Source organism: Amblyomma americanum, chromosome 9, assembly GCF_052857255.1.
Source record: "Amblyomma americanum isolate KBUSLIRL-KWMA chromosome 9, ASM5285725v1, whole genome shotgun sequence".
Taxonomy (NCBI): domain Eukaryota; kingdom Metazoa; phylum Arthropoda; class Arachnida; order Ixodida; family Ixodidae; genus Amblyomma; species Amblyomma americanum.
In genome coordinates, this window is record NC_135505.1 from 42,784,886 (window position 1) to 42,800,976 (window position 16,091).

At 42.2% G+C, this 16,091-nt stretch overlaps 1 protein-coding gene across 1 annotated transcript in view; it reads right to left on the reverse strand.

Annotated features, from left to right (window-relative positions):
- Positions 1-375: 375 nt before the first annotated feature.
- LOC144103952 (uncharacterized) overlaps positions 376-16,091 on the reverse strand; it is an 86,399-nt gene continuing 70,683 nt past the window's right edge. The window contains exons 10-12 of the mRNA XM_077636677.1: positions 12,124-12,450; positions 10,426-10,746; positions 376-2,719 (exon numbers count right to left, since the gene is read on the reverse strand). Coding sequence (XP_077492803.1) covers positions 2,448-2,719; positions 10,426-10,746; positions 12,124-12,450 — 920 coding nt within the window. The 3' untranslated portion in view covers positions 376-2,447. The remainder of the gene's footprint in view (positions 2,720-10,425; positions 10,747-12,123; positions 12,451-16,091) is intronic.

Below are 16,091 nucleotides of genomic sequence, written 5' to 3' on the forward strand. Positions count from 1 at the left end.
AAAAAATCTCTGCTGTTTTTAACCCTAAAGGTATTTTTGACAGAATCCTGGTGGAAATTTTTTTCCAAAGACAATGTTAAGAGCGTCAATCTTGTTCCAGGCCTCTGTAATAAAGCGCAACAATGACCATCTGGCCCAAAATCTTACCGTTTACTTCTAACATCTTTGTCTAACTTCAATGACATCTGAATTCATGCCAGTGCTGATTAAAATAAACGTAAACATCAAGTGAATTCAGAGTGAGAAACATTTCTAACAGCCAAAAGGCTATAATTATTAGCGAGAAACTGGTTTCTGCTTATAAAAAGGCATTACGATTGCGCGATTCAAAGGTTGACGAAGGAATTGAGTCTGCAATAATTCCAGGCACTTCATTTGATTTCTTGTCATTTTTTATTCACTGAACTCTGATATCTTGAATACAATGGTTTATATAATTGCCGAACGCAAATATGTTAACAGGTAACGCAGACAAAAGCAGAAGATACATTATAGTTGTACATTTGTACAGGGTGAGAAGGGGTGAAAACTACAGGTTTTGTAATTAGAAGATGCGTGATAATTTTTAGAAAATTGTGCAAAATTCAAAAGAGGCAAAATAACGGGGACTTCTGTAGCCAACATGGAATTAAAATTGCGACAAGCTATTCTAGGACTACAACTGAACAGCATGAAAATGATGGGACACTAATACATGTTAGTCCTTTATGTTGTTGCCTTTTGCATGAAAGCAATGTTGAGAAGGGGAAGGTCCTGAATAGTAGTGATTAGAAAGTTAACGTGATATTCGTTTGTTTCATGCATAGCTGTACTTCTCGCGCGGTGTTTTTTAGTAGAGGGGAATTTGACCAGTTTTTGATAATTCTGAGTTATTCAAGAATGTAAATCTGCCTACGCTGTAGGCAAATCATTTCCAACTTTTTTTTGCGATAGGGTTTATATTTTAACTCATTCGACAATTCAATTTCAGCCTTTTTACAACACTGCAGTAGTGGAGAGAAGCTCGATTTGCGTCGCGGAGGAAAAAATTCTTATTTCTGTTACCCTCAACCTCACCCTGTCGTGCATCGCTGAATACTGTCAAAGAACGCTCGGCGGGCCTTGGCTTCACTTACGATGGTTTTCTTCCTTCAAGCCAAGACTTTCTGCGTTGAAACGCACAGCTATCATATATGACGTCAGCATATGCCCCCAACTTGGCGCTGTGTGCTAAGGAAGAGCTCACAGGCCTTCGAAATTTCAGTTCGCAATTTGGGCACCATTTACAATCCTAGCCTAAAAATGCTTCGCAAACGTTTCCTGCAATTTTTGTATAATTATCCGCTTTGCGATCATCAAATTCTAGAGCCTCTACAGTTGCCATTTAAAACAAAACAGCCAGTGAACAAGCTCGAACTTCAGCATTATACTTTTTGTTTTGTTTACTTTTTTTTTTCTCACGCACAGTAATTCTAGTTCGCTCGGCACCTCACTTCTCGAAGCACCTCCTGCTTTTTATCCGCGATTTTCACGAAACAATTTCAGCAAATCAGCATTCATTTGGGTCTTCTGCCTGACACGGACATAACGTTTTCACGTGTGGGAAATGTTAGTCTGATTCCTGAAAGAATGGCGTTCAAGGTTTTCGCAAAACTCTCTCTTCTACCTTTGTTTTCCATTGTGAACTCGACTACGGAAGAAACACAGGACGTTCTTGGGCTCACGGCGAAAGCTTATGGGCTTGAAAGCATTTTTTATGCTAGTTGCTGGTACACTTCTCTCAGTGCGTAACGCGTAAACCTGACTACCTGATAGTATCAAACCAGTTGGCATCTGCTGTACCCTTACGTATAAATTTTGCGCCCCAAGCCCCGGTACAAAGTATTATATTACCGATGGGTATCGGAGGTGAAAATAGGGTGCGGACCATTCCAACCTTTGTACTCGTTTTTGCAAAAGCGGTAAGAAATGAAGCTTGTATATGTTCCGCAGGATTCTTTGATAATTTTCTTACTTGTGCTAAAGCTCACCCCTCTCTTTCACTCTGCGTCGTTATCGTGGCTACCAATGTTAATTTTTACATTGTACTGTTACTTTTAATACCGCATAAGTCATGCTTATGATTGCACGCTGCACTTTGGGCTTTACGGACAAGGAACCCAACTTTAAAGAAAATATTTCTTTTGACAGGCATGCCACAAACAACGACCCACACTTCATTAATTAACTTTATTCTTCAGTCAATTATTAAATCAGTCAAATAATTCATTACTTACTCTTAGTTCATTGACTGACCAGTCAACGAAAAAATTTTATACATCCTCTAAGTAGATCCTTTAGATCCAGAAATCTCTTGTGAGCTATTTATTGGAGTTTTAAAGGAAAAATTATCTTCCATGGCCCTCAGTTAACATCTCCATTATTAGATAATGCGTAACGAATGGGAGAATTTTACTGCCGTTCTTAATTTATCCTATAGAGGCCGTCCTCGTAGAGGTCAACCCGTTATGGGGATTTGCTAACGTGACATGGATGGTATAACGTTTAAAAACGGTAACAGGCACCTGAATAAAAAATGGTTTCAGAAAGTCGCGGCCACAAGGAAGTGCGCCGTGCCGGAGACCTTCCACTATATAGCTGCAGTTGCCCAGCGTGCATGGCTCGATGTTAGAGACGCCAATGGTGACTCGTGCCCACCTGAGGTTTATCCGTCTTACGCTGATGCTGAAACCTTCGGGAGCTTCGCGTGGGGAGAAAAAAAAAGAATCAACATAAGGTGATGTCACTTTCGCCGGTCTCAACAAGGCAAAGCAAACTTCGAAAAAGTTCAAGTCTACACAAATTCTTTCAAAGCATCTAGAGCAGCGGCGAATGAGAGAAGAGTATATTCATCTTAAGGCAAATATCGCTGCCAAGTATGTCGCAGAGTAAAGAGCACAAAAACACGGGCTCGAAGACAAAATCAAATATACATACACCTGAAGAAATCTGCTACGTTATGTTCCGCCTCGATTCAATCAAACTGTGGCGAAAAGTTGTGCAGGAAATGCGTCGATAAATCTCTTGCGTTTATTTAAAAATCTAATGAAAAGAATCAATTTATTTCTTTATTTTTCACCTAGAATCTCTGAAAGCCGGAATACACTGCGGAAGGAAGTGGAATGAATTACGGAAATCCTAATATATAACACTTTAACGCGGCATTGCAACTGGAGGAAAAAAACAATTTAGGACGAAATAACCAAATAGAAGTCCCTGTGAATAAACATGATTTTCAATGGCAAATTTGAACAACCGTGCATAGTTTCTTGTGGCGTTTGAGGTTTAGAGGTGGGTCCATTGGTTAGTTTTGTTAAATATAAACGTTTAAAAAAACGCGTTATATCGACAAATAGGCAGATATACTTTATGAATGCGACATCTGCGAGACGAAATGTGCGATGTTTCAGTAGAAGGGCTTGTTTAACGACGGTGATTGTGAGGATTTAATTTTCCAAGTATTCATATTCGAGACAATTTTCTTGCTAAGAAAAGACAGAAAACGTTCAAACTAGCTTTGATTAATGACACACTGAGTAAACGAGAGAAGTTACTAAGTCTATACCACGCGCTGCAATTTTGCTTACTATAAAACTCGCAAGCGATATTTAAAACAGGTTTTCCATACCGGGCACGCATATTTAAATCAACAGTTTTACGGAGGAAGGTGCTATAAAAAAATTATGCCTTAAATATCTAATCACGCGAGTGGAAACGCTGACAATCGGGTTACGCGCATTTGGTAGGGTAGCATACCGGCTATGTAAACACGTAATTATCTGCAGGACCTTCCTTGTTCTAGTGGGAAGCCCTGTTTGGTAGTTTAAAACGTGAGTGGAAACAAAAGTGGTATTACTGGGAGTTCTCTTTGGTTAGCACTTATTAAGATAAATTTGCAGTTTTCAGATATAGATTCAGTCGGATATTTTGTTGGTGGCCAAATGAATTTGGATGGAGTTGAAATTTAAAGAATTTATTCCGTAAATTATGCAGTCATCATTAAAATTGACTGAGAAGAATTGATGTGGTCAAATCAAGGCATTAATGTAAATAAGCGATGGTAAAGGTCCTAACTCCTAAAACTGATGTACCGATGTGCAAACTATCAAAGGAGTAATTACAGCTATTAGGATATGCAAATTGCGTAAGAAAAATTGTAGATGTATGCTAAAAGCTTGAGGTCACTGTTTCAATTGCTAACGTTTAATCAAAGTAGTCGATATTTGACAACCTTCAATAAGGAGGCGGTAACAAGGAGGTAGTCACTGTCCCTTCACTCAAACGTTGTGCGTTTAAATGCATTGTGAGCAGTTTCCCACGTCTTACTGCCCGTAGAACTGGAATTTAACTCAGTTATCATGGGATAGCACGTCCTTATGTGCACAAAGCACAATGTGAGAACTGCGTGATTTTATAAAGCTAATGACCTTAATTGACACGGCTGATCAGTTCCAAGCCATGCCTGTTATATACATACTCTAGCAGCAGTTTAAAAAAATATCAGCAGGCAGAAGCTATGCTGCATCGACCTTGGATATATTTATTGTGCAGACACGGCTGGTGTTCTCAACAGATTTCTAGTTCTTTTCGCGTTAATTTTTTAAACATACAAATTTAAAGTATTTCGTGTAAGCCGTAGAAAGGTTTAATATGTACAAATTATGCAATTTATAAAAGTGATAATCAAAACCGGTGTTTAATTCTCCGGAAGTTATAAGAAGACGTTGCCTGCTCAAACGCTATTTCTTTAAGGACTCTTAGCATTTTATACCTAACAACATTTTTCGCATTTTCTATTAGTCGAGGCGATACAAAAATGAGGAATACAATTTCAGCGTCAGTATCTGCAGGTTTTGTCTGACGTGGACACTGAAAGATTCATTCACGACACTATCGCACAGGAGATTCTAGAAACAAGGCGCCTGAAAGATGAAAATTGTGTGCTTGTTGTTCCAGCTATATCTAATCACGCATTAAAAAGGCGTTGTCTCTTAGGCGACTGATACCAAACAGAGTTTTCTTGACGTTCGTGGGGTCTGGTCGCCAGTATTTCTTCTTTCGTTCTACAAAGTTAGCTATATGGTGAGGCATAATTAGCTAACTTTTTAATTGTTGCCTTCGGAAAGAAGTTGCTTCCAGAAGTTGTAAACCGTCTTGAATCGCCGCAGAATGAAATGCTTGTACCTGTTGCTTAGATTGCTTTAATTAAAAAAAAAAGAACTGCCACATAATCGGAGTGCTACTTAACAGCCCAACTACACGCCCTCAAAGGACAAAATCCGCCCATCTACAGAGCTCGATGCCCTACGAAGATCTGTCCTGGGAGTGGCTTTGTGATATGCGTCAGCAGCCGTTAACGTGTAGCAGAAATGCAGCTCCCTCCACTTTCTAAAGCAGTAGGTTGCGAACGGAAGTGAGCAATACAACTAGAGATTTTTATCCACGGGTACCGTCACAATATTTAGCCGCCTGTCATCGGCAGGCCTTGAGAATCTAATGCTGTGCAATAGACGCACAGCTGATTCTTAGCTTTCATGCGCATCACAGTCTTCTACTAAGAGAGACGCTTCTGCATGATTAGAGGCAGGCGTTGTTAATTGCATCATTCAACACACAATTGCGTCATATTCCTTGGGTTTCTTTTTATCTTTGTATCTTCTACTCCTTTAATAATTCTTTTTCTTACCGAAATGTCCATGTGTCGACCTGTTGCGAGACAGCTACGGTGCGTTTGCTTTATTTTTAACTAGCACTGACCGCTATGCAGCCAAGAACGTAGTGTGGCTTGAACAGTGAAAGGGCGCTCGTCTCTAGAGCTATGCCATAAATCAAGTGTCACACTGTATCCTGGAGAACTTTCAGGGATGACACGGAGAGCTAAGGCTGCAAGAAAGTGACTATACCACGGACGGTGTATAGCATAGAATTTCGCGTCAGCGAGGATAAGGAGTGGAAATAAGCAAAACAACGGTACAGTTGTGGGGTGTGTCTGTATTCGTGTAGAAGCATTTCTGGTGCTTAGGCACACCAGGAAACGAAACGATGCTATCAGTCATCTATGCGTCTATCACACTGCAAACGGATTTCTTACCTTAAAAATCACGTATGGCGATGTTCTATGCCGACGTGTTTCAGAAATTACGACATTCCTCAGAAATTCGATACCCATATTCAGAAGTCTGCCGACGAGTTTCTTAACTGTAACTAATTCACTGACACCTTTGATCAATACTTCGTACATGAAGACCTCAATCATGCACAGAAAGGAAGCAACTTCAGTATAATTCGATTTAATGTAAGCAAATGCAAATATGTGCCCTTGAATTGTTGCCATATAATCTTCCTCTTGTCCACAACCCCATCTATGACGTTCCTATCGACCTATGCAAAGGTTAAATATCTTGCTGTTCATCTTTGCAATCAACATACGTGAGATATACACATTTCGCATATATCATCCCTCACCAAAAACGCTCTACATTCAGAAAACTTTATCTCTACCGTGAAAGCATGTGAACCCGCTACTACGAATCATTATCATCATCACTGTGATCATCAGCCTGACTACACCCACTGCAGGGCAAAGGCCTTTCCTATGTCTCTACAATTAACCCTGCCCTTTGCCAGCTTCGCCCACCCTATGGCGGCAAACTTCTTAATAACGTCCGCCTACCTAACCTTCTGCCGCTCCCTGCTACGCTTGCCTTCTCTGGAATCCACTCCGTTACCGTTAAGGACTAGCGGTTCTCAAGCCTTCGCATTACATGCCCTGACCAAGCCCATTTCTTCCTCCTGATGCCGACTAGGATGCAACTGACCCGCATTTGTTTCCTTACACATTCTGCCCGCTTGCGGTCTCTTAACGTCACACCTATCATTTTGGCTTGATTTGATTTGATTTATTACCATAAAAGCTGCAGGAGCTCGAACAAAGGTGAGAAATAGTTCACTTGACGAGGTTCAAGCCCCTATGTACAAGGCATACAACGGTTGTACAACGTATTTACATATATAGTGCTAAATTTAAGGACAAGTTTCATACAGTATGTAGGTGTGCAAAGCCACTGCATGAACTGAAGATAACATAATCAATTAAGAATATTGCATTTTCATGTCGGCATGCTAATATTTTCTAAATTGATAGAATGACTTTGCACATAGTTAAGCAACGATGGAAGGGAATACTGTAACATTTGAGGGCTAAACTTTTTACGTAAGAGAGGAACCTTCCAAATTTCTGGAGACCGAGATGCACCCTACCTTCCCATAAGGTTAAGTTTGCTAGGGATGGAATAGTTTTTCCCTATAAATAGTTTTGGTTTCTATAGCCTACTGCATTGTACCCTTTCGTTTGCTTCTACGTTTATGCCCCGTAGGCGAGTACCGGTAAGTACCGGGCGAGTACCGGTAATAATTGCAAACTGCCGTTCATGATCTAAGAGAACCTGAAATTTGCGGTCTACCCCGAATCATTAGTTTGCTTAATATTATAGGTATCCCCTTTCTGGTCTCAGAAACAACCGTATGCGTCGTTTGATTGACTGAAGCAGATGAGAACAGGGCCACTAGATTCACTTCTCAGTCATATTTTTCCGATATCAGCATATCATCTTTAAAACTAAAGTCCAATCTGCATACATCATCGTCGTCACATTGCTAGTTTATGATTGTTTCTCAAGTTTTTTATTCGAACCTACGACGAAAACCTTATAATTTCGCATCCACACGGCCATTGCCCACACAAATACATTTTCTTCGTCATTCTCCCCTCCGACTACTCTGCTGCTGGAACCGCCTTTGACGAAAACTTGGTGCATCACTTGTACATCACTATTTCCTGACCTCATTACATGTGCGTGTTCTTGATGGAATTTTTTGTAGATTTAACACGCTCCAAAGAGATTATTTGATTGTATGTTTTTTTCCTTCCTATATGCCGCGCACAATTTATAAAGCTCTTATAAAGACCATATAAATTGATATATACAACCCTTATAAAGCGCCTATAAAGAGACCTCTTAAGCATTGAATAAAAATTCTCGTGTGGTTTCGCTAAGTAGCGTTCGCCAATTGCTGATTTCAAATGGCTTCCACCGATATGTCATCGGCTGCTGCCGTATACACGGTGTTTTACCTCAGGATTTCCAGAAATTTTAAGTTTAATGCTTTTTCAGTTAGAAGTTTTCTTGGCGGAGCATCGTCAGTGGTGCGGTACATTAGAATACAGAAATATGTCCTAATTAGCAGGCGGCTTCAATATGACAGAATAGTTAACTATTCTGACGTACTAAACCGCTCAAAATGCTGTGACGAAATAAGCACCGTACTCAAAAAGCTTATTTTATAAGTTGTGGAAAGTCTTAGGTAGAGCAGGTGTATCTCGCAACCACCGCAAGCGCAGAATCTCGTCATAGATGAAGCTCCGGAGGTGATAAGGTTTTGCTTCTAGAGAGTGGGTCAATGTGCTCTCCAGCAGTATTGCTATCACGCGGAAGAGGTTTTTTTTTATTTGGCAGCCTTTCTTTCTAGACACGCAAAAAAAAAACAATGTACATGACATCTGGTTGCGAATATTTCATTTTGCTGTTTTCGAAGGCGATCTGCAACTTCACAATGGGCAGTTTTTTCTGGGGTTCTTTAACGTGCACCTAGGGTTCTTTAACGTGCACTGACATCGCACACAGTACATGGGCCTATAGAACTTTGGCTTTCTCAAAATTCGACCGTCCCGGCCACCTAAGGCCAACCCAGCGCTGGCCTTGTAGTAGAGCATCCGCATTGCATTCGGGAGGTGCTGGGTTCGATCCTCAGTGCCAACGGGTGCCCACCGGTTCTCGAATGGGTACAAGATTTCCTCAGGCCTGGCGCTCTGCTTCCTTGGGTGAGATGCTTGGGAAAAGGGTCTTGACCACAGTTTCCTTGACGGATCAGAGATAAGTTCTGCCGTCAAGCAACGTTAAATCCACCTCGTATGGTAGAAGCCCATTTGTGGCTCTTTTTTTTTTCTCACGAAGTCGGACAGCCCGAAAAACCTGACTTGCCCAGGACCGCAGTGATACTCTGAATCGCTTCTGACGAAGCACCTTAGTGTTGAACTTGACGCTGGTTAGAGCTTACGTGCCTTGAGTCGAACCCTTCACTTGGGAATGACACACGAACCCCCTTTGCAGGCTGAGTTGTCCCAATGAGGGGCTGCGGGGTATGCGGAGCCTCCTCCAAGTACACACCCCTGAAGAAGCCGGGCGCCGGGCCGGGGTTGGCTTGTACCCATTTTTACCGGTGGGTGTCCGGCGGTGGGTTTCTAACCAACCACCTCCCGCAGCCGAAGCGGATGACCAGACCACTAGGCCGTAACCACTGAGTGATCGCGGCGGGCCGAAGGTAGCGAAGTGGTGAAGGATATCAGCTTTCCTTAGACCGTGGTAACTTCTACGCTTTCAGCCCTATTGGAGCCGTTGTTATTGTCTCAATACAGCGAAGGGTGAGTTTCGAGCGGCGTTCATTATGAGAATGCTACTTGCTTAGTTTCACACCAGAAATGGACCTTTGCCAAATAATACCACTGCAGACTGAGCCAGCAGAAGAAAACTATCATGCAAGTTTGAGCAGTTCAAACTGCTTGGGTTGGGTCAGCCACGTGTCTTAGCTATCGCTACATTTCATATAGCAGTATATATTTTGTCATCATGAATCTGAGTTCTGAGATGGCAGATAAGAGACACTTTACCATTCAGAGTGCCTTGATGTATGAAGGAAAAAAAAGGAACGCCGACCAAAAGGTTGAAGAAGAAAACCAGCGCAAAAGACGAAGACACAGGAACAAGGAACACAGGACAACGCTGGTCCTGTGTTCCTTGTTCCTGTGTCTTCGTCTTTTGCGCTGGTTTCCTTCTCCGACCAAAAGGTTGTTGTTTAAAACGAAAACGTTTCGGCTTCCATACGGAAGCCATACGGTCTGTCATCATGAATCTGAGTTCTGAGATGGCAGGTAAGAGACACTTTACCGTTCAGAGTGCCTTGATGTATGAAGAAAAAAAAATGGAACGCCGACCAAAAGGTTGTTGTTTAAAACGAACACGTTTCGGCTTCCATACGGAAGCCTTCCGTATGGCTTCCGTATGGAAGCCGAAACGTCTTCGTTTTAGACAACAACCTTTTGGTCGGCGTTCCTTTTTTTTTCTTCATACATGAATCTTCTACCCGACCAGACGAGTTTTCGTCAGACTTTAGATTTCAGAGTGCCTTGAAATTTTCAAATACAGGCATCTAAGAAGGAGATTCTGGGGTTACGGACAATGCTATCTGCCTGGGGACATGTACTGTCTTGGTGGTGAGATTTGTTTTCGTGCCGCAATGCCAACTTGAGCAATGTCGTCATTGCTTGGAAATAAAGAAAATGTCTCCTACCTCCTCCGGGGATGAGTATTCCCTTCTGCATTACACCAGGAGAGGTAAGTGTAGAAGGTCGGTCCTGCGCTGTACGAACTCTCACGCTCACTTTAGTGCACGCCTTGAGCTTTTTGCAAGTGATGCTGGTCTGTTCCGGGCCAATGATGGAGTTGCGGCACGTGCCGAACCGGTATTGTCGACGTGCGCCGCTTCTGTGGTTCTCGTTGATGAAGTCAATCAAGTAAGAGTCGAAACAACCTCTCGGTCGTGTCCAATTCAGGGTGAAGTAGTCAGTACCTATGGCTGCCAGCTTCAGGTCGACCACGTCACGAGGCTCAGCTGCAAGTTGATGATCACATAAGCAATTAAGCATACATACAATGTTGCCCATTGAGAAACCGATTTTTTAGTGTCCAAATTTGCAAGAAATAATTAGTGGATGGCCTTTAGATAAAAATTGATGTAGCAGCTAATTCCGCGCGTCTGCTTTTACTCGTGCAACAATTGCAAGGAACCAGAAAAAAATGCAGGCTTTTTGAAAACTGCTTATTTAAGCGTAACTTTGCAAGAATGATGCTCCAAAAACATTGATAATCGAGTTAAGCTAACGAGAATTCATTTACACTTTATACTTACACGATGAACATCCCCTTTTATTAAAACAAAGAAGACCACCGATGCAGCTTGTCAACCTTGTGAATCTGTTTTACCCTTTGCTGCCCAACGGACGGATTTCGGGGCATAAGTTAACAAGCCGTGTACTCTTTATAATACTATACAGAACTTTGATACAAATGTTGATGTCAGTATGCTCTCAACCAACGTTTTCAGATCTAAATATTTGGTGTACTGTTCGCAAGCTGTGTAGAATAAGTAGATGGTACTTATGTACAGCTTCCAGCTAGAATCGAAAAAGTCTGCGACCATAAATTTTCGGCAAAGTTTGGTGTGAAATAAGACAGCTGTGGAATAAAAAGCAGTTATTCTCTTTGGACCATCCTGGTGGTTAGAAGCTTTCACTTTGGCCTTTCAAAGAACTCGGACTGACTGTACAAAATAACACCAATTTTCTGCAATAGAAGGGACATCTGGGCTATTTGGTACGGTGGCATAATGACATCACATCTTTAGCGCTGTTTGTTTATTATGGCCCATTTTTTCTAAGTGGCATGAAGCTGGTTTTGCAAAATCTAAGCGGGGCTGGCTTTAGTGTGCATGTGTGTTTTGAATAAAGATAGATTAGGGAGAATAAAGTGGCGCTTCTAGAAGGCTACCCCGGTTATTTTTTTTATATCAGAATGCAAAACATTATAGTCCTCCAAAACACGTTTAATGTTTTTAACACTCCCTCTCTCCTCCTATGCTAGGCAAAAACGATCTCCTCAGTGATGCTTGATTCTATACTGAATTATCTTACACCTTTTACTTAAGGATTTCAATTTCTAATTTTCGAGCTCTGTATGGAAGCGATGTTTTTTTTTTGTCTCTACGTAGCGGACAGGGTGGTTTCACGTATTTTGCTCTAGGGTCGTTTCTTTAGTTTGCCTAAGATTGAAGCAGCAGCGCCATCTCAAGTGCTGCGCGCTAAGCAGCTTCTTGATCGCCAGCTGTTTCATGGACTGCACACGGGATAGCGCTGCTCTTCGAAGCGGAACAGACGGCATGAGTCGCTTGCGTTGGGCTGCCTGTAACTGCTTTCGCTGTTAAACATCATACCTTTTCCGGCAAAGTAGATACCCCGTAGTGTGGCTCCAGCAGAGGTGCGTTCGTTCGGCACATTCCTGTGGGTATGCACCGTGACGCTCACATTTCCGCACGTCTCGATCTGCCCACAAGTCAATCGCGTCTGATCACGATGGATGATGGTACCGTTTCGGCACCACCCCACATGATGATAACCGCCGCTGGTGCTTCCACTGTTACTCTCGTATTCGCTGACCTTGACAATGTAATAGTCAAAGCGGCTCTTTGGTCGCTGCCATGTCACGGTAAAGGAGTCGGTAGTGGCCTCTACCAAATGGAGGTTGGTCACATCGGTAAGCACTGCGATGGGAAATTGAAACCGCTTGAGGCTGAGGGTCACTCTCTTGCATATAACAAGAGTTTACGTGCAATTTGCATCTTGGAACTGAGAGTCATGTGAGTGAAAATTATACGCCTACAATTTTATTACAGCTGAAAAATTTATAGGCTTTATATTACTTTTCAAAACTCGAATACTCTGTTTATGTACCGCATTTGGTCGAATGTTCAGGGGAATCCCACAAGGTGGAGTAAATCTCTAATAAGCCGTTTGACTGTAGTCGTTTGGCTGCGCTTGGGTGCCTGCCAGTGTATAATTACTCCCTTATTACTGTCCCAATGTTTATGGGCGTAAAATATTTTTACCCATCGCTCTCTTGAGTCTCAATCGTCCACCACCCCGAAACCAAAAAGTAGACGCTTGATGTGACTCAGAAAACATTGTTTTTGAATAAATTGGCAATATTTAGTAGACCCAGTTGTTCAATTTTAAATTTCCTTAAGGTTGAAAATTTGTTCCCTCGGTTAGGATTGCAAATAGTGATCTCGGACATGTGAGGCAAATAAGAAAGAAGGGACTAAAAATTAATAGGCAGAAAACAAAGCATTGTTGAACGGTCTCCGACGGGAATAGAATTTTATGATATGCAGTGAAGCGTTTGAAGTGGTAAGGTAGTAAATACACATTGGGTAGTTTGCTACGGTAGATCAGCGTCGTTAGAGTCGAATAAGGTGTAGAATAAGAATGGAGTGGAGCGAAATTGACAGGTACGTTTAGATTACGAACGATGTTTTACGAATATTCATTAAGAAAAAGATATACAGGCTGTCCCAGCTAACTGGTTTGGTTCATGGGTTTAGAGGGGGGGGGGGGGGGGGGGTTGACGTCCGAAAGCGACTCAGACTATGAGAGACGCCGTAGTGAAGGGCTCCGTGAATTTCGACCACCTGGGGTTCTTTAAAGAGCACTGACATCGCACAGTACACGGGCCTCTAGAATTTCGCCTCCATCAAAATTCAACCGCCGCGGCCGGGATCAAACCCGCGTCTTTCGGGCCAGCAGCTAGCCGAGCGCCATAACCACTCAGCCACCGCGGCGGCTGTCCCAGATAACTTTCAACAAGGCTTAAAAATATGCCGATGCACTCTAAACGACACGACTAAATGCATGTTCATTTAAGCGAAAATAGCGCAAAAGACGAGGACAACCAGGAAAGAAGCGCTGGTCCTGTTTTCTTTCCTTGTTGTCCTCGTCTTCTGCCCTATTTTCGCTCTAGTATGCATCACCAACTCACACGTCTTGCCATCGTGTTAAATGCATGTTGCTGGCTATTTTTGAAACAGGTCACACTATTTTTTCAATTCTCCTTAACTGCATAATCAGTCGTTATGAATGGCTACTAACATGTTTAACAGATCATTCAGCCGGTTGTGCAGCCGCTTAAAAGTGACAGGGTTGCGATGAAGGCGTTGCGAGTCCGATTTAGGCCAGCGGTATACTTTTCTCGCAGCGGTTTATGATATCGAGAAGCAGAAGCTTATTGCTTCGGCTGGCTTAAATCATATAGCCAGCGCCTGCTTCATAACCCTGTCACCTCCAGGGCGGCACCACACCCGGCTGAATGACCTGTTCCATTGTAAGCGAAATATTTCAGACCACCGCAATTGCGGCGCGCAAGCGGGCAGGTCACGTTGCATTTTTTTTTTAATTTTCCGCGGGCATCTGGAGTGAGCGGCAAAAACTAACAAGTTCTGGAAAGATATAAACTCCATTGGGACGATTTGTGGCTGTTCAAAAACTTTTTAATTTAGATTCTCTGCCTAACTTCTTTGTATGAAGGTTACATTACTTAGGCTTATTATTCAATTAAGCAGAATACAAAAAATAATGTTGCTTGCTCCATGCAATAGCCAGCAAAACGCGTCCCAGCGCGTCGCCTTAAAAAGCAATGGCATAATTTTAAACCTTCGAAGAAATTAGCCGGGACACCCTGTACAACAGCTGCATCTTTCCTGTACTCATCTAGAGGGCAGAAATATACGGGTTAAGGAAAACCGTAGTGGTTATATTGAGGACAACACAGGGAGCTATGAGAAGAAAATAATAGGTGTAGTGTTAACAGACAGGAAGAGAGAAATTAATGACATATTAGCAGAGATCACTAAGAATGAAGGCATGGGCGGGGCATGTATTATGAGCGGTATTGAAAGGATGATGTTCAAAGAAAACTGACTGGATTCGAAGACGAGGCAAGGATAGCAAGGGCAGCGGAAGGTCGGGAGAGCGGTTGAGATTAGATGAGGTTGGTGGGGAGGAGTCCATAGAAGGCACAGAAGAAGGTTAATTGTGATTTGGGAGAGGCTTCTGTCCTGAAGTGGGTGCAGTTAGGCAAATTATTTTGTTATTGCTATCTGTACATATCTTGGAGAACTCTGTAAGGAGTTTAAAATGTGAATGAGTAGCTTTTTGAAAATTAAGTGCTTTGGGCCACTTCAGCTGCACTTTTCCCTTCTGGAATGACCACTCCCACCAAACATTATAAAAGCATGCTGTCTCTTCGCAGCAGAAATATAATATAGGTTATACCATTTTGGTATTTTTTACCGTGTAATATTTACAGGGACTCTAGATCTGAAGTGCCGTGATCATCAACTGCCTATTTACATCCACCCCCTTCTTCCTGACCAAAAATTTATATGTTTACATTCGATCAGAAGAGACAATTTATGTTTTCCGAGGCAGTTTTAAGACAATGTTTGAGTTATTGAAAGCTGGTATGTTACTCAGATTTCACTAATGCTTCAGTCGCCATCGCTTAATAAAGTGGTGCACAATCCCTGACTAGGCACAGAAGCTTAAGTGTCATTTGGCTGTTTCCGCATTGTGAAAATAATTTATAGTTATTCTAGAAAAAAAAAAACTCTTACAAGGAAGCAAGGAGGCTGTAATATAATTAAAATTATCGTATTTTAACAACATGGATAAAACATTGGCGTTAACCTAGAAGAGATACCCCTTGCCTTTAACACCGCTTCTTTGATTACGTAAACTTATGTCCCGCTATATGTGTAGAGCGTAAACCCATAGCCAACTCCGTAAATTATAGTGAGTGGACCAACGTGCTCAACTGCGCTAGGGCGATCTCCAAAGTTAATTTCCACTTACGCCATAAATAATTCAGATAATGATCTTTATTTCAGCAAGAACTTTTCAGTGGCTTCAAAGCGCTCGTTCTGCATTTTACATTACTCGCTAAACGTATTGTAAAATAAGAGGTTAGCCACAGCAGATTACGCTTTAGTGTTCAAAGCACAGTGAACGTGACGTGCTCCGAAACTGTGCAGTGATATAAGGAGTGACCTTAATAGTGAGGACTCGCGTCAGCGACGAGATTTGATTCGACGCTTTCGATTGTACCATATCGCAACGTGTTTTTTTGCATTGCCACTGGTGACGCACGTATTCAACTACTGGCTTTTCAAAAAGAAAAAAAAAACGCCTAGGCCATAATGCGAGGTGATGCGACAGATCTGCGTTAGCACTATTCGTTGTACAATTCGTCGCTATAATATTCGCCTTCTAGTCATCATCATCATCATCATCATCATCATCAGCCTGACTACACCCACTGCAGGGCAAAGGCCTCTCCCATGACTCTCCA